A 23,034-nucleotide genomic window follows, 5' to 3' on the forward strand; every position below is an offset into this window, starting at 1 on the left:
GCTTATTCATCCCTTCACTGCCCCAGATATGTGGCTTAGCAGCCTCAAGGGCTGGGAGGGGTGCGTTTGTGTACAAGATGGGGGGTTGAGAGTGTGTTTTTTGGGTGGGTTAGGTGGGGCAGGATGTCAAAGTGTCAGCTGTCTGCCATCGGGAGGGACACCCGTAACCACTCCCATTGGATAGACACATACACCTTATTTGGTCTGTGTGGAATGGCAGTGGAGCCATACCACCCCCAACTATGCACAAGCAGATTAGCCAGTAGCAGTCTGCGGTCACACATTAAAGTGTGTTTTGAAAGCTGGACAACTCCCATTACTATCCAGTGGAACGTAACCACACTATGCTTATTTGTCCAAATGTTGCCACATAATTCTGATTCACTAACTGGTGATCTTCACATGGAAACAGTGCAAGGATAAATCAGCAAAACCAGTACAAAATATATACAATAAACACGTGAAAAGATGGCGTTCAAGAGTTTATGGCAAACTTTTACCATGACTAAAATGAAAAGTTCTTGGTACAGATATTTTTAGTCTATGAAGGTATAGTAAACAAATGTTGCTAGATAAACGATCCTCGCACAGACTTCTAGGAACTGACTTAAAGGGGAAGTGGTATTAAAAGGAGGATGGGTCAGTGTGATCACACAAGCACTCAAAAATAGCTTCCACTAGGAATGGCAGATACGATAACATAAATGGCTTGCAGACATTTTTTTTTACAACCAAAACAAAAACACTTAATAAATGTACTAAATACATTTTCATGAATACATCACAAGATTAGAAACCATGATTTAAGTCCAACTTGATCAACACTATTCCATTAATTTCAACACATTATTTACAGTGCTTCACTACTTCACATCCTCATACATTAAGTCATTACATCATCATTTTGTGATTGCAGGAAACATGGATTACACACACATTTATGAGATTTAGCTAGCTTCATCAATCAGATACTATTCAATCCAAAGAAAGTAAATCACATCATCTGCAGGTCATTCAAGGATTCAGCTGCTGGGAAATCAGTGGTATTCTCCGGAACAATGAAAGTGATGACTGATCTAATCACATGGTTAAACAGGAGATTGACAGTGAGGTCAAGACTGCACGGGTGGGTGGGGGGAGGTGGTGTGAGCGTTCGGCCTGTTAGCAGTTTCTGTGGTGGTAGGGGTCTGCAGGGTAGAGGTGAAGTTCTGCTGATGGAGAGAATGAGATGAAGAAGCTGCTGCTGGTTGATGTGTTAAGTGACCCGCTGTGGTTTGTTGCACTGTATTGGTAGGAGGAGGTGAATGAGGAGGTGGTTGTGTCTCAGAGGGGGCACTCAGGCTGACTGGGCTTCCAGAATCACAGTCTGGAGGACCTGGATCCTGTCTCTCGTGGCTGCTGGGCTCCCTGCTGGGTGAGCCAGAGTCTGTAGGGGTGCACTTTGGTTTCTGTTGCCCAGGTGTGGCCTCTGAAGGTGTGGGCACTTGGAGCTGTTGGGATACAGTGTGAGCTGTCTCTTTTGATTGTTGTAGTGGTGGTTTGTCCTCATCTTGTCCTCTTCCTGTGTTCATCTCAGTGTGATGTGTGATGTCTCCCTCACTGCTGGTGTCTCCCGGTGTTAGGTGTGTTATTGTCTGGACTGGATTTGTCTGAGCTTGTTTCTGGGCTTGTCTAGGCTTGTCTGGTTCTGCTCCAGTATCTGCTGTTTCTCTCTGAGTTTTGTCTGTGAGCGCCCTCTGCCTGCAAATTGAAGCCATAGCCTTCACCCAGGGATGGAGCGAGGTCTGCTCTGCTGTCAGCCTCACTGTGGGATCTGGCTGAAGCAGAGCTCTGACAAGGCCTCTGGCTTCTGCACACAAACGCACACACATAGTATTAAGAAACAGATTGTTTATCTGTGTTTGTGTGTAAAGCAGGGCTGCTTGATTATGGCAAATATTATAATAAAGATTATTTTGGTGAATATTGAGATAACTTATTTCTATCCCTATATATCTATTAAACAAGGTTACTCATTGACATTGAAAGCAACATGTATTTGATGCATTTTTTTAAACTTTATTTTTAACAATGGATTTTTTTTTACTTTCAATATTCTTCAACAGAAAAATGGAAAAAAATGCAAATGTTAAAATAAGATAAATATCTAATATATATACATTGTAATACATTTGATAATTTATTATATAAAAAACAAATGTGGCCAACTATGTAACGTTAATGCACTTCCAGAATCTACAAAAAAAAAAAAGTGCACCACTTGAAAAGAAGGGATATGCAGGATTTGAAACGCAAAACAAAATGAGAGCATCATTGTGAAATGGAATGGGGAACAATTATTGATTTATCATTATTGTTTTATTTTTATAATCGTTGGAAGCCAAATTGTAATTGAAAATATAATTCAATTAATCACCCAGTCCTAGTGCTAAGGCATTTGTGGTGTTTTTCAGTAGTTCTCACCTTCTGAGATGGGGTCCCAGTAGGGGGACAGGAAGTGAAGCTGTCCCTGTTTTATTAACTGGAAAAGCTCTTCCTGGTCCCGATCCCGACTGCGAAATGGGGGGAATCCACACAGCAGGATGTAGAGAATAACACCCAGAGCCCAAACATCCACTGCAACACCATAACCTGCCAGGACAAACCATAGTTATAATACAACTCAAATTTAGACTGGAAATTGGAATGTTTTGGGAATAGTTTTAAAATAAGAAGCACCTGTATTTAGTAATGAAATAAAGATTTAAAAGCAAAAGTGAATGTGAAGCAGTGATTTATGCAGCAAACAGCACTAACCTGTCTCACAGAGAATCTCTGGGGCTACATACGTGGGCGTGCCACATATGGTGAAGACTGGCTCAGTCACAACCATGGCAAGACCAAAGTCTCCCAGTTTCAGCCTACAGATGCCAGCAGCCACACGCTCTATCTGAGAGAGAACAAGCGCAACAAGACAGACAGGAGCAGAGTCAGGCACGGAGGCGTTGACACTATATTTTTAAATTTCAAATGTCTCTAGGGGCACCCACATGCTTGCCATAGAAACTTTTATAACTGACACTTTCCTGCATTTTTAATTTTTGAAAAAAGTTTACTTCATTAAGTTGATTAAGTTAAATATCTTGATTTGGTGTGACAACATCACAATATGGCACTGCGTGACTGGTATGGCCATACAAAGTATTAAAAAGATCAATAAAAGTTGGCTTGTTTAATCACACTATTAAGAAAGTAACAATTACGAATAAAAATTTAATTGTGGTTTTAGCCCAAAACTGTGCAGAAGCAGTCAATGCTCAATCTGCTGCCTTCCTAATGGCCAACAGGGGGCGACTCCACTGGCTGTAAAAAGAAGACAAATTGTAAATAAGTCTAATAGAAAATGACCCAACTTTCACTTGATTTATTATCTCAGTAAACATTTTTGAAATAAGTTTATGGTTGGAGTTTATAGTTTCAAGTCTTTTTTAATACAGCATGATGTTTTTTTTAAAATGATTTAGAATAAAATACATGATAAAGCAGGGTATGTTTTAGGGCGGGCTGCCTTGTGATTGTCAGGTCGCTAACATAGCGCACTGTTTTTATCTTAAAACTTACAAAAACAATAGTGTGCCAACAAACCAAAAAAAATGCCATAAGAATAATTTTTAAAGATGCAGCAATCACATAAAAATTCACATTTCCATTCAACACTGACACTCACCAGCACGTTTTCTGGTTTGAGGTCTCGATGGACGATACTTTTGCAGTGGATATAGTTCAGCGCTTCACTCACATCCGACACCATCAGTCCTGCCTCCGCCTCTGGAAACTTCCCCCTCTCACTGATGGCCTCAAACAGATCCCCCCCGCTCACCAGCTCCATCACCAGGTAGGAGTGAGTGCGTGTGTGGTGGTGCGCAAATAGCCGCACAATGCGCGGGTGGCAGAGGCTACCCAGAAGGCTCAGCTCATTCTGCATCATGTGCTCTCGCCCAATCAGCTTGGAGCGCTCGACAATCTTCACAGCGAGGGTTTGTTCATTGTCACGACGGCGACACTCTCGTACTACTGCAAAGTTGCCATCTCCAACTAAACGTCCAATTTCGTAGCAACGCTCGATATCTGCCAGAGTGACATCACTGCCATCTGAAGCAAGGTCGAAGGTCGTCCTCTGCTGTTTTTCCTTGTGTACTTGACCCACATCTGGAAGTGGATTTGAAAGTATTTGGGCAACGCTCTTCTCCTCATCCTCGCTGGCTGGCTGAGGAGGTGGAGGGCTGATGTGAATGTACGATTTTCTCACTTCCTGTTCTGTATAAGAACTTCCTTTTTGCTTCCTTGCCACAGGAGGAAGTGGGACCCTCCCTGACAGCAGATTGAGCTGCTCAGGACCCTGATATTTAACCCTTCTTGCTAAGCAGTCTTCACACAGTGTAGGAGAAGGTACGTCTGCTTCTCTAACACCTTCCTCGTGTTTAAAAGGGCAGATGACAGATGGTTGTCGATCCCTGACCCCACCCCTCACACGCAGCCGCTGCAGGTGGTTGGGCAGGTGAGCAGGTTTTCTGCATGAATTCTTTTTATGACATTTCCGAACATCTGAGTTGTAAATTTCAGGCCGGTGTGTGTCTATATGGTGAGGTGGCTGTGTACTTGTGTGTGTATTAGTATGATTTTTGACATGGTCAGTCTCTTGGTTAGTGTGTGTCTCGCTGCTGTCTGTCCCCTCGCTGTACCCGCTGTCAGCCTTAGCTGCTTTATCTGGTGCTGGACGAAGTCTTTTATCCCAGGCCCGTAGTGCGTCAGACCGGTAATGGGAATGTTCTGGAAACAGCTCCTCCAGAGCCTCCTGCACACCGCTCAGCTCCGGACGAGCCTTTCCCAGCGCCAAGAAGGCCACCTCACCTCGGAAGAAATCACATATACCTTTCACCTGTAAACACAAAAGTGAAAATGAACAACATGCATTGGTTGGTTACGACATTATGGCTTAGGATCAAAGTCCTTGATTCAGAATACGAATGGGATACTTTGTGATACTTTCACAGTATTTGTAGACCTGCGTTATAATAAAAGAAAAAACATGGGAATTTATTTTTGTACAATATGGGACCTTTAATGTGAGACAGTGCTGAAGGAAGCTGTTGTTCTACAGGAATACAGGAGTGTGTATTGTTGTATTTATTGTAATATTGGAGTTTTCTCTCTCCACAGGTGGTGCTCAACGAAGGGAATAACATTCAGTATCACTGCATGCAAATTGTGAAGAGGACCTTTTAAAATTCTCACTGACATTATGATGGTTTCATCACATCCCCTTTATTTCAGCCACCTGTGCTTTCCTGTTAATTTATTTGTCCCGCTCAATAGATGGGTGTCAACTGGTGATCAGTGCATTAGGTGTGTTAAGCCCAAGACTAGATTACCAACTGGGGCTTCATAACTTTATGAGCCTCGAAAGCTCCAGTTGTAATGTGTGTCAATGTGTTTAAGCATGTGTTTTAACTACAGTTACAGCTGCTCCCATACAAATGTTCAAATTTGTATGGGAGCAGCTGTAACTGTAGTGGTTGCAGCGTGGGAATAGCGGTTGAGCGTCACCTCTCGTGCGTGGGTCGTGTACAGGCGTGTGACTCTGGCTCTGTGCCAGCGAGGAAAGCCCAACGCCTCAGAGATATCCAATAGCAGTTGTTCGAAAGACACCACACCTCTACGGTTCAACAGGACTGTTACCTGCAAAAGAGGGACACGAAAATTACAGTTATGAAATCCTTTCCCATGTAAATTACTATGTGTTATAGGCTGGTAATGATTGCCAGGTTGTGAAATGTCCCTTTATTTTTGGTTCAGGATCCTTGTTTCTTTTTAGTTGATCAGGAAAACCTCACTAATGTACTGTCAAAATTGCAAAGCAGCTCCACCAAAATCGATTTATTTAAATTTAGAACTGCAGGCTCAATGGCTTATTAGCAAGTGAAATAAGGAAGTATCGATGTTTTACCAATATTAATAACTGCAATATTATTAAATTGATAGGATAAACCACAGCCATAGACAGAATATAAGCACTACATGCAAAATGCCACACCACAACTACATTAGTAGATTTTATACATTTGTGATGCTTTTGCATCTTTGTTGTCATTATTGTTATGTTGTTATTTTCTATATGGTCATTTTGTGTCTTTTTGTGGTCTTTTTGTGTCAATTCGTTTTTGTGGGGGTTTTTTATGTCTTTTTGCAGTTGCATGTCTTTGTCCTCATTTTATGTTTCCAAGTGGTTATTTTGTGTCTCTTGGTTGTTGTTCTGTGTCTCTCGTTGTGGCCACTTTGTCTCTTTATGGTCATGTAGTGTCCTTCTGAGTGTCAGGGGCCAGGGAGGGCACTGGTGCCCCTGGGACCCAACCACTCAACCCAAACATTGGTCTTATTGACACATGACAAATCAGTAAAATATTTATCTACTATATTGATGAAGCCATTAGTTACAATTTATAAAACCTTTAATGAACTGTGCCTTCATTTAAAGTGCTATTGAAAATGGTAAATATCAAGTTAACCTTGCGTAGTGTACTTTGACCACAAGGGCGGATGATGGTGACCAGATGGGGCCTCTCAGCGCTCTCCTCAGCATGGCGGGTGTGGAAGAGAGGGAGGTGAGGAGGAGGAGGTGGGAAGTGGGACCTGTGGACCTGTCCTGTAGAGTTAGGGTGAATTGGCCACGGCTGGGGTGCCCCAACAGCACGTTTTAACAAGGGGACTGGAGGAGCTGAAGCAGGGGAAGACGAGGACAGGGGTGGAAGCACAAAGAAAAGAAAGCAATAGCCGGATTATTCAAAGTGCATATAATAACACTGATGTCATCACATTGTTTCGTTCAGACGTGTATACAAAAGAAAACTCATAAGTAACACAACACCAGTTCCTCATCCTGTGTTTGAGTGTGCGCGCGTGTGTGAAAACAAATCCGGCTGATCAGATTTGAGTGTTTTCCATCACATGGAGTGCAAGGGCCATTTGAGATTCTTCAAGCACCTCGCTCCATCGGGTAAATAATTTAGGCTTCCTTAAGTCATACAAACCCACACACACACACACACACACACATACACAAAACTTAACAAAAGCTTGGTTGACCTGGTTAGGGCTCAGCTGAATCTGCATGATTAATGAAGCATTAGAGACACACACAGCATCTTTGACGTTTCACTTTCTGGCACTGAGGGAGACAGGGAGACGTTATCCGTCCAGCCAGTGGGGGTTCGTTTTTTGTTTTGTTTCCAGATACTGAACAGACAGAAACACAAGACCCTGTACCTCTAACATAACCAGTGCCCCCCTTTTAACAAGACACCACTGCCCCCCTGAGAGTGAGCAACAGCACACACACACACACACAGACACACACACTTAACAATAAGCTTTTCACAGTGGACATAGAAAAACCCTGTCCTTAAGCTTAAAGTCTCATAAAGAGCCAGCTGTGGCCGGCCAAGAAAGACTGAATCAACCTTTTTTGAGTGTCCTGGGGGCCTTGGAGGGTCTTTGTATGTTTGTGTGTGTGTCTGTGTGTGGTGAGCAATAGATAATAATTAATAAATCAAGACTCTTCTTATGGTAATAACACGTCATGTAAATCCAGAGGTTGTACAGTATTCAGATCTCACGTTAAAAAAAAAAGCAATTCTACACTGTAAAAATACTCATTTCAAATACTAATTTCAAAGTCATGCAATAAAATAATTAATAAATATAAAATCAAATAATATTTTTTTAAAAACATCATGTGTAGGCCAACCAAAAGTAAAAAAAAATAGTCATTGTGCAGAATGGTCCATTTCAGAGTAATATATATTATATTACTGGATTATATCAACAATGTGTATTTCTCTAATTAATTAATTAATGCTGCTAAAGTTGAATCTGATTTTAATAACTTTATATACTACTGGGTAGCTAAACTAACCTCTAATATATCATCATTTACTATCTGATAAATAATCTGTATTCATAGACTAAATCTGCAAAGTAACCAGTAAGTAAACTAAAACTAGAAAATAATAGGAGTAATATATTATTTACCTCCAAGATGTAGCCCAGTGGAGTATAGTATGAAGTATAAGTATAAAGTATGATAAAATGGAAATACTCAAAGTACAAGTACCTCAACATTGTACTTTGTAGTGTGGTCTGGTTCATATAGCAACCCTAAGTGCAGATAATTGAATTACAGATTAAAGAGAAATTATGAATTGTAAAAGAAAGTCGTGACTGTGACCCTCAGTGAAGTTTTAAATTAATTTAAGTTAAATATAAATCCATTCAGTCCGGCCATCACTCACCTGCTGTTCTCCATTTAGCGTTTCGCGCCGCTTCGCATCCATATCGAGCTCTCTGTGACGGCGTCATGACTCTCCAGAACTAAATATAATATATAATAAATTAAATATTTTTATTTTTTATTCCTTTTTACTCTCTGCTGTCATGTCCTCGGCTGCTCACAGAAAAGGTAACGGGACCTGCTGTAGCTACTGTGGTTACCATGGAGACACGTCAAGTTACATGACGAGAAAAAGTACCGGAAGCGAAGCGATCTTTCCTTCAAAGTAAAACATTTTGAATGATACGCTGCAGGGGGCTATCTATAGAGTAGCATACTTTTAAATAAAAAAATATTTTTAAAATCTTATTAAAACTACTATTTTCTCTTACTAGTGCACTGTAAGCTTGTATGGATAGCGAAGTTTATTAATAAGGTTTTATTTTGAATAATTTGACCGGAACTGTAGCTATTGTTTTGTACTGTGCGTTACCCAATGGAACCCCAGCCTCTTAATAAATTCATCAGTAGCAGCTAAAAGGTTTTATTTGATAATTTTCCCTAATGCTTTTTTGTAAAATATATTCAAAATACATTTCCAAACAAAAAATAAAATTATAAAATAGAAACAATTTAACTCTTCAATTATTATTTTTTTCACTTTCTAAGTCAAAGCCAGCAGCAAATTGGAATACTTAAATTTAGTTTCATAATTCCTCCAGCAGTTTATAAAACTAGTGTATTGAATTTTCGACATAACTCAAGTATTTTAACAAGCAAATAAGTAAGGTGCATTTAGGCCTAAATTAACATTCACAACAAGGTATCCTCTGATTATATGACCATTACAACAAAACATTTCTAAGTACAAAAGTGATGAAAAGAAAATACTACATGAATAAATAGCCTATAAGCAAATCCATTTCCACCTTGCATAGATTTTGATATCAGCAAAAATTCAAAGCAAATAGGCATCTGCTGCCCGGTAAGATCATGTGAGCTCAGCTCCAGATTTCTCCTCCTCCAGAAACTCCATAAAATGATCTCCATATCTTCTCAAAGGTATTTCCTCTTACTCATGCATGTAAGTTTTTCAAGGGCAATAAAGTGGCAAAGGGAAAGGAAAGGAGAAAAAATATATTTTGGCTACACAGACTTTCCTGAATATTTGCTTCATTCTTGTAAATTACTGGATAGTTTTACTTCTGTCAGTTTTTCCCAAATCTATTAAAATTACTTTATTTTAAAGGTTCAAAGGCCTAAAAGATTGGTGACTACTGGATTTGCTGACCATCAAATCACCCCCCCCCCCCATTCCCTTCCAACTTTCTGTCACTATCTAATAAAAGCAAAGATAACCTAAATTAATAAATAATATAAACCCATAAAGTATCCTATTATTATTGTGTAATTGTAGAAATAAAATAACATGCTTAGATATTTTAAACCTTCAAATTCAAACAAACAATAAGAACACTCAATGGTAGCTACTGCCCTTGTTAAAACCTGTTTCTGTGTCAACTGGAGAGCTAGTAATGGATTAAAAACATGCATTAATTATCACACAAAACCGTATTTGTATCACAATGACGGGAAGAAAGTTATAGTGTAAAATCACACTGACAGAGGGGGGAGAGGAGCTGCCAGCCTCAGGGGAAGTTACCATAGTTTCACTGAAGGAATCCAATACTCTGCCACACACACACACACACACACACACACACGCAGTGTCCGGTTGATCTTTTAATGCACTACCCCCCATGGCTCCCTCCGTCTCCCAGGATACTGTTAATATTGGATCAGGAAGCAACAACTCCTGTTCCGGCTTCTCATCCTGGACTCTCCACTGAGGCCTGAAAGTGCGTCTGCGTCTGCTGCCTCTTAGGTGTTGCAGTGTTTTACATCACTATCAAGCCACTTAACAAAACAAAACAAAACCCTTCATATAGTCTGAATTAGCAACATGCATCTTGGCCAAACAATAAATATCGCCTCCAAAACCAACAGAACACTTCATACAAAATAAGCTTGTGCAACCAGAACACTGGCAAAAATTCTCATTCAGAGAGTTTACATTAAGTCAAAACACACTGACTTAAAAAACACACACAAGGAGAACTGCACAACTTTTAAATGAACAACAACAACAGGACACAGGGGGAGGCTTTCAGCTAAAACTGCAACCAGTTGTGTTTGGAATTTTTATTTCATTTTATTGTAAATCTTCTAAGATTTATAGATTTTTTGGTAACGCTTTAGAATAAGGTCCTTAATAACCATCAATTAACAAGTAATAAGGAATTGTTGTCGCTTTAGATCCGGTAGTTGCAAAAAGCATAGTTAATTATAGTTAACTTATAATAGATGAGCAATAAAGTATATCTTAATATCAATAAGCAAACAAAATAAGATGTGTTTGTTATTAACACCTATATAAGCTTATAAACACACAATAATGTTAATAAGCATCTTGTTAGACTTACAAGGGCCTTATTACTTGTTAATTAATGGTTATTACAAGGACCTTAATATAAAGCGTTACTGATTTTTTAAATAGTTCTCCAGAAATGCACAAAAATGGCAATTTTAATGTGCAATTAATTTTTTTTTTTAAAGTATGTGAAAGCATTTGGAGAATGTGCTGCAAATATATTGTAATTTGCAGGTGGTGGAGTATTGTGGAAAATGCCACTGAATGCATTTAGTGTGAAAGCAAGAAAAATGTGGTCCATGTAGACTTCTGTTTCACTGACTTTGACTTCAGTTTTGACCAATGCATGATGTTTTCTCAGGCATGTTTTACACCATCATTACAGAGTGATAGCAGAAGAAACAAAGGGAGAGAGATTGATCATGAGATGCCACAAAGGTCTCCAGCTGGACTCTAACTGAAGACATTGTGAGTTTATCTTTAAATCATTATCATTTAAAAATTGTGGTGTTGATTATTTTTTGTTTTATTTTATGGGGTTAACCCTTTATCGGGCGAATAACTATATTTTGTAACTTCAGTGGATATCAAAATTGGGTCCCCATCACTCTCTGTGAGGTCGTAGAACCGCGTGGATTTCTTCCAGCTAATCAGCAAAGATCGTTACTAGATTAAAGTGGCGAATCTGCACGAAAAAAGTCGCAGATTTACGAGAAAAAAGTGGAAAAAAACAACTTTTTTTCTCTCAGATTCACCACTTTAAATCTCATAAATCTGCGCATTTTTTTCTCGTAGATTTGCCACTTTCATCTCGTCAACTTTTTAACCATTAATTTGAAACTTATTTCTTACAATTTTTTTTACTTTTTTTACCGTTAATTTGAGATTTTTTTTTCTCACAAATGTTAAACTTTTTTTTACCGTTAATTTGAGATTTTTTTTCTCACAAATTTGTCTTTTTTTTTACCGTTAATGTGAGATTTTGTTAATGTAAAATATTACCCCCCTCCCCCTGGTCCGTATGTTTTTTACACATTCTGGCTGTATGTAATATCCTCCAATATTCTCTAGGGTTGAAATATGGAATTTGCAAGTATTTCAATGAGTGCCCTATTAAGAGTCATTTTGTATTGTCCCCACACCAAAGTTTCTCACCATGTGGATATAAAAGTGTTGATTCTGCTTTGGGGCCAAAATCTTGACTTATATATTTAATATTTTAGTTCTTATTGTATTGTCCTTGTGGTCATTAAAATGTTGCAGTACCTGCCTTAACCAGCCAAATCAATAAAGGCTCTGTACTGCAATACTATTGTGCACTACTGGTGTTGGGCCAGCAGAGGGAGAGGTGTACCTGCTGTATGTCCCAGCAGCTGGAGGAGTTGCTCCCAGACATGGATAAGTGGTTCCTTGGATGAACTATCCAACTAGATTACCATTAATCCCTTTATCTTGTCATTTAATCATAATAAGTCTTTATTTTGACATTATGTTGTAAAATTCATGTTGTGCAGTGGTGTGATAAAGGTTTCATTCTGACAACTTTCTGTTTAACATAGCAACTCCAAATAAGAGGGAGGGGAATCTAACATGCTGACCTTGAATAACTCTAGCCGTCTGTTCTTTCCCCTCTTTTTTTAAAAGTTGCTGCTGGCTCACCAGAGGATTTACAGAACAAGTCAAGGAATGCAATCTGAGGCCCATCGTCAGAGGTAACACAAAACACATACACACATTAACACAACCCTGCAGTTCTTCAGTGTGTGCCAACTGCTACCACAATAAATGGTGACACTTTCTTACGAGGCAACAGGGTTGCCAGGTTGTAAAACAAATCCCTCTTGTTGGTTTAAACCAACTTCATGTACCAAAAGCAAAATGATTCTGTTTGGTGAATGGCCCATTTTGAAATATGTATATTTTGCTGGATTCTTTCCTTTTTTCTCATTATATTTATTGGTTTCTATCAATGACAGAACATGCATAGTCAAGAAAAAAAAAATACATACAGTCATGTAAAAAATTATTAGACCACCCCTGTTTTCTTCAATTTCTTGCTAATTTTAATGCCTGGTACAACTAAAGGTACACTTGTTTGGACAGATATAATGATAACAACAAAAATAGCTCATAAGAGTTTAATTTCAGAGCTGATATCTAGCCATTTTCCATGGTTTTCTTGATAATGATTTTGGTCATTTTGGTCTAATAATTTTTTACATGACTGTATATGATTCTCCAATACATTTTCTATTATTAAGAGGTATAGTATTTTTTTAAACATTTTTTAAAATCAATTTCACTCATTAATGAATGCATTAATTTTAGCCTGATCACATTGCAAGAATTGCATAAATGTGTCAAATATGTATCTGCATTTAGGTTATAATACATTTATAATATAAATATATAAGTAGTTCAGTAACTCAGTCACAGAATTTGCAAAGTTTTTGGTGTAAAAGTCCAATACCGCCTTCCAAAATGTGGTGGGAGTAGAAGTATAATGTAGCATGAAATGGAAATACTCAAGTAAAATACAAAAGTGTATTTATTCACAGCGCTTGTTTAAATGTATTTATTAACTTTCTGTCACTCCTTGTGGAAAAGATCTGCAGAAAATGTGAACAATATAAAAAATAATGGACTTGAAAAACTCTTATGGACTAATTATCATGGAAAAAATCCAGTTTTAATTAGATTAAAGCCATTAAGAAATCAATGAATTACATCTTATACACTGGTTAAAAAGATACTGTATTAAAAATGGTACCCAATAAATAAAGGCATGTTTAAAAGTCTAGTCATCTGTAATCTGAGTCAGGCAGAGCTGTGATTTCACACATTTAACTAATCTTGTCACTCAGGCTCCATTTAGACGAGGGAGTGAGAATGTGTGCAGATGAGCACCACCGGAGAAGTCGAGGGAGAGGCTGCACAATGAATGAGTGAACAAATAAATGCATGTCAGAGAAGGGAGGGACATGTCCAGATGTTTATGTATTTGAAGTATTCACACAGTCACATACAGATGCACAGGAAAGCCACAAGAAAGCTGGAAGAAGTATCAACATTCCTCGGTTTATGCCGCTCCCACTCTTCCTTTAGCTGTTCGGGGAATTAACCCTGTTCAGCATTTCAGGCCGGCCAGCTTTCTGCTTGTGTCAGCTCAATGCATTTAGACACACACACTTGCAGACGATGTGTGTGTTAAGACCAAACAGCAGTAGTGCAGGGTTTGCCTGGACAGTATAGCTGCTATAATCACGTCTCTGGTCAACAACCTCCACAGCAGTCTAGCCTGAAATATTGATTATGTTATGTACACAAAAATCATAGTTCAACTCAGTAGAAACTAAGATTCTGCACTGTTCATGTGATAGCTAATACAAAGGTTACCATTTGTGTCAATTCATGTGGTCTTGGGGCTCATTTACCCAGCCTAGCTAAACGCATTCGTCAGGCATGTGTTCTCAGCCTCTATGAGGGGAATTTCTTGCCTAAAACTGCAGAAGAAAATCCAACTTTATGTTAGTTACGACCACAGTGGCAGCCCAGAGCACTAAATCATAGGATTGCATAAGATCAAGCATGTTAAAACTCACTTGCACAGACACAGCCTATGAATGTATTTCAGGCTGGAGATAAATGATTTCGACCTTTCACCTCCTTTCTCCCTCTCTGTTTTTCCATGAGTCTCTCTCACACCTGTTTATGTCAAATGTCAGACCCATGCAGGCCACTGATTTGTCACACACACATGTGCCAGTTTAGACACACCGATAGACGAGAGAGAAGGGAGGCAACTAGAGGACAAGGGCAGTGGGGGAGAGTGTGTGACATCGTGTGATGTGATGTAACAGTATTCAGCTATTGACTTTATTTCCCCTCAACCACTGTTTTTTCTGTGTGTGTGTGTGTGTGTGTGTGTTTGTGTGTGGCAGGACTGAGTTTAGTTACAAATGTGTGCTTTTTATTACACAACTTCCAGAGATCATCAGACCATCTGCAGAGGAAATCAAATCTGCAGTGAAATTTCATCAGAAATGAGATAAGATAAGTAGACATTTGTGCTTATCAGTTAATGCTGGTGTGTGTGTGTGTGTGTGTGTGTGTGTGTGTGTGTGTGTGTGTGTGTGTGTGTGTGTGTATGTGTGTGTGTGTGTGTGTGTGTCTGTCCTCTAGCACAGCATGTGAGGACTGATTTGAATTTTAGACCCTGGGAGTGAGCCAATGTTTGGCAAGTAACGACGTGTCCCCACTTCTTTCAAGGCCTCTTTGAGAAGGACATGGCTTTAGGGCTTTAAAATTAGTTTTAAATCTACAATGTGACATTCTGGGAATTTTACCTGTGCTTTCTTGTCAAGAGTTGGTGAGAAGAAAGAGAGCTCTCTCATATCAGTACACTTAATATGAAGCTACCGCTAACATCATGAAGGATGGAAAGTCAAGGCCAAGAAATAGTCCGGCACATGATGAACACTACATTTACTCTCAGTGGTTTCTGTGACATAAGAAATGCAGTAGCACCTCCTGTGCTTGCACAGGGCCTGCATTCCAAAAAAAGTTGGGACGTTGTCTAAAATGTAAATAAACAGAATGAAATATTTTTTAAAATCTATTGTTACCTTTTGTTTTCAGACAATGTATTTTAATTCTTAAAACCCCCTGCCTTCCAGCAGGTAGCGGTTGGATCAAAATCTACCTCCAGAAGTCCCTGAAAACTTGTTTCAAATCTTAAATATCTCTCTATAACATTCATATACATGATTACGTATTAAATGGTGAAATTGCAGGAAAAAAACCTTATCTTAATCTAGTTGATTAGCAGTCAGAACTTGAGTGGATTAGCTTCATCAGGCCTGTGCTGCTGTGATTTGATCAGATATGATTCACAGTGGCCTGCCTTTTAAGCAAACAACTCTACACTTATCATCACATTTACATTCAAATGTTGCTAAATAGGCTAACAAAGCTAACAATGCATGAGTCTCTCTCTCAGTACTTAGCCTGTCTAATGTTAAGCAGTTAGCCCACTGGTTCTCGTGAAATCAGGTAAAACAGGTCACAGAAATACAGTATACTTTGATTTCAAAATATAGACATGTTTTAAGGTATGTAGGAGTGGTCTGATAAATATTTGTTTGGCATGGTTTTCCCCACATTAAATGTAAAAAAACAAATAATGCTTGGTTAACCTTTAAAGAGCTGTTCCCAAAAAGATCACTTCAGAGAAAACAACTGAGAAATTCAACCATACATGTTTAAACCTCACACAAATCTGCTCTGTGCTGGATGATCCATTCCCCTGTTTTTTGTATATTTGACAGTGATGGGCCTTTAAATTGAGAATATTTTAGATAAGTGATCAGAAGAATGTGAAAACACCTCTCTTGTGACAAACTTTGCACAGGTACAAAGTCAGTATAGTCAAGGGCACACATTTTAGTGGACATAGACATCATTAAAGCAAAATTAATTTTGGTCATGTTACTCAAACACAAGTAAGTAGTGCATTTGTTTTGGATTATTTTCAGTCGTGGATGGATACACAATTTGGTGCTCTTGTGAGTGCCGCACTCTGATGAGGATTGTTGCATGATATTTTACAGTACAAACGTTCATATTAAGGCGCGGCTGATTGACACGTTTCAAACTACTTTTAAAAATAATTGAGGTCAGTGGCACAGAGAACTTAGTGCCACAAAAACACACACACACACACACACACACACACACACACAACACAACACACAGGTTCACAGGCATTTTTACAGAGTTTGTTGATGACAAGATTTTCTTGGTTAGGTAATGGTTAGCCTTTAGAGGAATTAATATGAGTTAATACAATGTTCTCCAAAACAACTAAAACAAGTTCATCTACCATTATCGTAACACTCAGTGTGCCTGCCAGATAACTTGTTGTTCTCTGGCAGGCCAGACGGAGGTCAGTAAAGGTCAAATGAGAACAATTACAGGTGGAAAACCTGAGGAAGAGGAGAAACGAAGTGAAGCATGGAGAGGGGGCAGTGAGGACCGTCAGGGCCGTCTTTTCAGCCTGAAACCCCCCACCATGCAGTAAAAAAAAAATCAATCACCCCCGTCTCCCTCCTCCCCTCAGGCTCAATCTGTTTTTCTTCTCTGTCTGACAGTGAGGGGGATTGTTCATCACCTCCTCGCTCTTCTCCTCCCCTTCCTCCCCCTTCTCTTTACTCTGCTTTTATTCTTTTAAGCCTGGGTGTGTTTATGGTGGCCCTGCTGCTCTTTCTGATCCTCCCCCTCTAACTCCTTCAAAAATGTAAATGTGTTGTCTGAAATGTTTGTTTTTGAGGCCTAACTAGGTAGTTTTACAGCATACCATGTACCATGTGTAATCATTCAGAATGTAAGAGTGCCACATTCCTGTACACTATTTATGTTTCTACTACAACACTATAATACATGCAATACTACCAACAAAGTGGTGCAAACTAGGCATTTCAAATAGCATTCAAGTCTACTTTATACCCCTGGGACTAATATTTGCAAAAACAAGTATATCACACATGTACTCTGCCTGTCTTTCTCTCTTTTGTCTCCATCCCCCTCTCCTCCCCTCCCTCCCTCCTCCCCTGCGCTCTCTGCACAGCCTGATGACATCATGAACAGCCGGTATAAATCCAGCCAGTAGGGTTGCAGCACAGCTTGTGGTGGTGACTAAACTCTCTCTGCTTCTCTCCCTCTTCTCTCATTCTGTCTCTCCCTTGCTTCGCCGCCTCATACACACACACACACACACACCCTATCTCTCTCTCTCTCTTTCTTCCTTTCATACACACACCCTCTCTCAGCCACCCTCATTCCTCCACACCGCTGCAGATATGGCTGAAGCTTTCGTTGGCACATGGAACCTCAAGGAAAGCGTTAACTTTGATGGTTACATGAAGGAGCTGGGTAAGTGTGTGTTTTGTGTGTGTACTGTACATGTGTGCATTTGAGTGTGTGTGCGCATGCGTGGGTAACAGGAGAGGATGCAGTGCTGCCAGTGCTGCATGTGCGCACATGTGAAAACGGGGCAGGGGAAAGATAAATGGTTTTAAGGTGTGTGTGTGTGTGTTCAATCTGTTTAAGCAGCTGTGAGAAAAGTAAAGATAAAGGGAGACAATGGAGGGGTAAATAAGGGAGGAACCAAGATGGAAAATGGGAAAAATAGAGGTAGAAGAGAAAGGGAGGGTGTAAAGAAGAGAGAAAGAAAACAGGAGAGGATGGGAATCATGGGGGGAGGTAAAAGAGGAAGAGTGGTTGACCGCATGGTCTAAGTGCTGCTGGAAACCAGGGAGGGGCTCTCTCTTTTAGTGGAGAAACCCCCCGCGACTGTGAGAAATTCTGAATGGCAACAAACTGGCATTCACACACTCGAGCATAATGTGGGTGACCTTCGCTGAAAGCTGCTCATTGTTTGAGGCCATGGGAGGAGTTGAATATTAAGATGGTCCCAATGCCAAGGAGCCAATGGGACGAGAATGTACGGATAGAGTGGGCTTCGAAATATCTCACACACACTCCATGGTTTGGTGTGTGAGTGTGTGTGTGTGTGTGTGTGTGTGTGTGTGTGTGTGTGTGTGTGTGTGATGGGGGCAGGTGCTCGGACTTTTACAGCCGTGATGAAGAATGACACTAAACTATTTGACTTTGTGAGGTTGTATATGTGTGTGTGTGAGTGTGTGAGAGGTTCATGCCAACTGACCTCAGAGTCATATTAACAGTGACCTGCCTGCAGTGGTCCCCATGGAAACCAGAGATCCTGCAACCTCTAACCTCGATCCTCTTGATCAATGAGGCGTTGGCACACACACGCACACACACACACACACACACACACGCGCACACACACACACGCGCACACACACACACACACACACACACACACCCCTGAGGACACTCATTGATAGAATGCATTATGCTAATCTTAACTGTTACAACTTAATTTTAAAAGTAATCGTAAAAAACCTTTTCCTTAACCCTAACTTAACCCTAATTATATTTTTCACTGTAAAATCGAGTCCTAACCCTCAAACAGGCCTTTGAAGAAGTGAGGACAGCCTGAATGTCCTCACTTCCCAAAAAATGTCCTCAATATGTTGGTTAAAAACCTGTTTACTTCATGTTCACTATGAAGAAAGTACAAACACACACACACACACACACACACACACACACACACACACATTGACTTGTTGTTGTATTGACTGTAGGAGTGTAGTTGTTTTAACTCCTGGAGTTGAACCGGATCGTCAGCCTGTAAAAAGAACAGATTTTCTCCTTTCGAGACATGGGTGTGAGTCACTCTAACCCAATGAAATGAACTCTCTTGATCCCGCACACACACACCCTAAAAGAAAGCAAGGAATCATTTGCACACATGCATGCTCAGACAGGCAGTCAGGTCAGTGGGACCCTGCAGTGTTTGAAGAACATGTTGCAGATTTGGACAGCAGACAAACAGAGATTAGAGTGTGTGAACTGAAGGAGACTCAAAGGACGAATGCATTACTACACTTCATATTCTCACTCTGGTAGTATTAGTTTTACCTTGTAAATTAATCATAATGTGTGAAAGGGTTTTTGCAAATATGAATGTTAAGACAATTGGTTTGATCAACAGTGAACATGCAGTTACATGCATCCATTATTCCCACAGAATTATTTATAAAAGTGTTGGTGTTCCCTTAACATTTAATCTAGCGCCACCAGCAGGTCAAAGTTTTGATATTGACATTGATATCAGATATTTCAACATCTCCTTGATGCATTAGCACAGAGTTTAGCACAGATGCTCATTGACCCTGGAGGAGAAGTCATAATTGCTTCTGTGATTTCCTGACTTTTCCTTGAGCGCCATCATGAGGTTAACAATTTTGGTTCAGAGTGTAATGTGTTTTAAACTTTTGGATGGCTTACATCATGTAGGGGGTTACTGAATGGGCCTACTGGGCACAGGTCCAGCGGCCAGAGGGCGTCATGTTTGAAGGGACTATTAACATTTCTTGCCAAAGAGCCCATTCATCTTGCATAAAATCTGATAAAGACATTCATGTCTCTCTTTGGAGGAATTGTAGTAACTTTGGCGATCACTTAAACTTAGCGTTTAGCGCCACCATCAGGTCGAAAAGTTTGTCCAATATGACAAAATACCTGCAAACTGCTGACAACTGACTGACAAGAACTGCTGACACTCCCCATCAGCCTCAGGTGAACTTTGTGTTTACTGCTAATTTGCATCTTATTTGCTGTTAGCCTGAAGCACATCTGGGCGGTTAAAGTAAGGCGTTGTCCGTTTGTTCCATGTGTTCACTGGTGGAGCTGTTGGCGTTGCTGCAGGCTCTTAGTCCGTTTTTTTTTTGTGTCAGACGGTATAACTTGTCTGTGTTTGTTTTCTGCAGGTGTTGGCATGGCCACACGTGCAGTTGCTAACCTGACCAAGCCCACCACCATCATCCTAGTGGACGGCGACACGGTGACGGTGAAGACCCAGAGCACCATGAAGAACACAGAGGTCTCCTTCAAGCTGGGAGAGGAGTTTGACGAGACCACTGCCGATGACAGGAAAGTTAAGGTGAGAGGTCAAAGGTCAAATTGCATAGACAGAAAATCAGTGATGAATACCGACACTCAAGAACAAAACCTAAATATACACTCGAACACTTTCTAACCTTTATTAGTCTGTAAGTGGCTCCGTTTCAAAACTACACGCCTAATGAGTGCTTTAATTATCCATAATTAAATTACATAATTGAAAAAGTGATAATTACAGTCATGAGGATGATTGATGGCAGAACAAATAACTGTGGTTCATCACAGTTGGAGGTTATCATACTTGTTTTGATGTGAACAGGTGGAGGGAGGTCAGAGGTCAGGGGGGAGAGGTCAGGTGAATGCATCATAATTTGCAGCCATAATATCAAACATAAGACACAGGAAACAAACCTTATTCTAACTTGGAGGGTAAAGATAGATAGATAGATAGATAGATAGATAGATAGATAGATAGATAGATAGATAGATAGATAGATAGATAGATAGATAGATAGATAGATAGATAGATCGTTTTTCAGCCAGTGACCCATCACAAGATAGATAAGGGGCAGAGGTCTTAGCTCATACATAAAAAGTGTTTCAGTCTTAGTTCATACATGGGCTAAAAGAAAACAGAGATTCTGATTATTTTAAATAAAATACAGTTTGATAGAATAAAACATAATCTATGAACTACTTTAGATTTTAAAATGAACGGTTAGTTGTTGAATTATTAAGCCTTTTTCTAGAATGAAAAGAAAGAAATGAGGATGTCATCTTATTTAAATGAGTACATCTGAAATGTATTGTCATATGGATGGAAAGTCAAGTCAATTTTATTAATTAATATATATCAAAATATAGACACCCTTTGACCCTCACTTCAGATGAGGAAAAACTCTGAGGAGGGATTGACCTCCCAAGACGCACAGATGTGCAGTACATACTCTGTGTACAGAATAGACTAACATAACAATCCACATGACAACATTATGCCCGTAAAAAACGTTGTATTTGAACTACTTTTTCAGATGAGATAAACTAGAGACAGGAAACATTGTGGCTCATTATGAGTCAAATCATTTCTCCTTCTGATTCAGAACTCTTAACCCTTTATCAGGCAAAGAACTATATTTGGTAACTTCAGGTAATATCTAGAAAAAAGTTGCAAATTTACTAGATTAAAGTGGCAAATCTACAAGAAAAAAAGTCGCAGATTTAAGAGATTTAAAGTGGGAAAAAAGCAACTTTTTTCTCCCAGATACACCACTTTAACCCTTAATAGGGCACACTTTGAAATACTTGCAAATTCCAAATTTCAACCCTAGAGAATATTGGAGGGTATTACATACTGCCAGAATGTGTAAAAAAAACAAACAAAAAAAACATACGAAAATCATATTTTGAGAAAAAAGTTTACGAGATTAAAGTGGCAAATCTACGAGAAAAAAATGCGCAGATTTATGAGATTTAAAGTGGTGAATCTGGGAGAAAACCTCTAATCAATTCAATACATTTGAGGGTTTGTTGCTGCAGCTTGCTCCAGTATGACCAGAGGGTTATGAGCTCACATTAGCAAACAACAAAATGTGCAGCTGGCTATAACTACTGGGTTAGTTTACGGGCTTCATGACTTCTCTATTTGTTTCACTAAGTTTTAGCATTAATCATCATCCTGTAATGGTTTCTTGTGACCACAGAGGTCGCTGTTTAGCTGAAGTTGATGAATAACATATTTGTTTTAACACACAAGTATAATGACAGTATATGATACAGTTATTTATACTTCTTTCATAATTCTCTTTGATATTAGACTAATAAATATGTAGTGTATGTAAATAAGTATACACACTTTAAACAACTAAAAAAAGACAAAAATGAATAAACATTTTAAAAAACCTAAAAGAATACTACTACTACTACTAATAATAACAGATTTTTAAAAAAGTATTAAATAAATAATCTATTGTCAGTTTTTAATTTGCTGTAATTTGTTCCATGTTAAAGACATTTAAAAAAAATCTGTTTATATGTTCTTTTATGTACACTTGGGTGTAATAAGCTCTGACGGCTTGTCTCTCTCTTTGCTTTAGTCCACTGTAACGGTAGATGATGGGAAGTTGGTGCACGTACAGAAGTGGAAAGGCAAAGAGACCAGTCTGGTCAGGGAAGTCAATGGAAACTCCCTCGTACTGGTCAGTACTTGCACAAAATGCATAAATGTAACATCTGTATTTGTGTGTTTACTGTATTTTAATTTCTTCCTCTTTTACTCTCCATCACAGACGCTTACACTTAATGATGTCGTTTGCACACGTAACTACGAGAAGGCAGAGTAAAGCTCGACACTGAAAACTCCCTCCAGCATCTTCTTGCATCAACTGAAACCCCGCAGCCCTGAACTTTTTAACACCACTCGAACCCAGCCAAGCAAACCCCTCGTATGGCTGCTGCAGAACCCCCTCAGTCCTGTCATACTGTACGCTCAGTATTAACGTTACTGCTGACTGTGACCTCTCCATTATCCCCGTCCTTTTCTTTATACTGTATAACACTGAATGAATTCCAATGATGTGTTGTTGTTTTTTCTCTAAAAATCCAGTTCTGCACATTTTCCTTTTTTTAAGAAAAAGTATTCTGCACGGTGCCTGATAAACCTGGAAAACTGTTTAAAATTTAAAGTTTGCCTTTTGAGATCTGAAAAATAAAAATAAATGTGTCCACATTGTTGGATGAACTGGTATAA

At 39.3% G+C, this 23,034-nt stretch overlaps 2 protein-coding genes across 2 annotated transcripts; one reads left to right on the forward strand and one right to left on the reverse strand.

Moving 5' to 3' along the window:
* Positions 1–474: 474 nt before the first annotated feature.
* On the reverse strand, positions 475–8,518 carry dclk3 (doublecortin-like kinase 3). The gene is made up of 7 exons (XM_059350242.1): positions 8,328–8,518; positions 6,546–6,754; positions 5,587–5,718; positions 3,707–4,918; positions 2,797–2,929; positions 2,464–2,631; positions 475–1,849 (listed from the first exon to the last, which is right to left on the reverse strand). Exons 1-7 carry the CDS (start codon positions 8,392–8,394, stop codon positions 1,113–1,115), a joined length of 2,658 nt encoding a protein of 885 aa, XP_059206225.1. The 5' UTR covers positions 8,395–8,518; the 3' UTR covers positions 475–1,112.
* An 8,893-nt stretch (positions 8,519–17,411) lies between these two features.
* fabp3 (fatty acid binding protein 3, muscle and heart) lies at positions 17,412–23,034 on the forward strand. Its single transcript, XM_059350305.1, has 4 exons — positions 17,412–17,666; positions 20,156–20,328; positions 22,382–22,483; positions 22,574–23,034. Exons 1-4 carry the CDS (start codon positions 17,594–17,596, stop codon positions 22,625–22,627), a joined length of 402 nt encoding a protein of 133 aa, XP_059206288.1. The 5' UTR covers positions 17,412–17,593; the 3' UTR covers positions 22,628–23,034.

The sequence above is a fragment of the Centropristis striata genome, chromosome 14, assembly GCF_030273125.1.
Source record: "Centropristis striata isolate RG_2023a ecotype Rhode Island chromosome 14, C.striata_1.0, whole genome shotgun sequence".
In the NCBI taxonomy this organism is placed as follows: Eukaryota; Metazoa; Chordata; class Actinopteri; order Perciformes; family Serranidae; genus Centropristis; species Centropristis striata.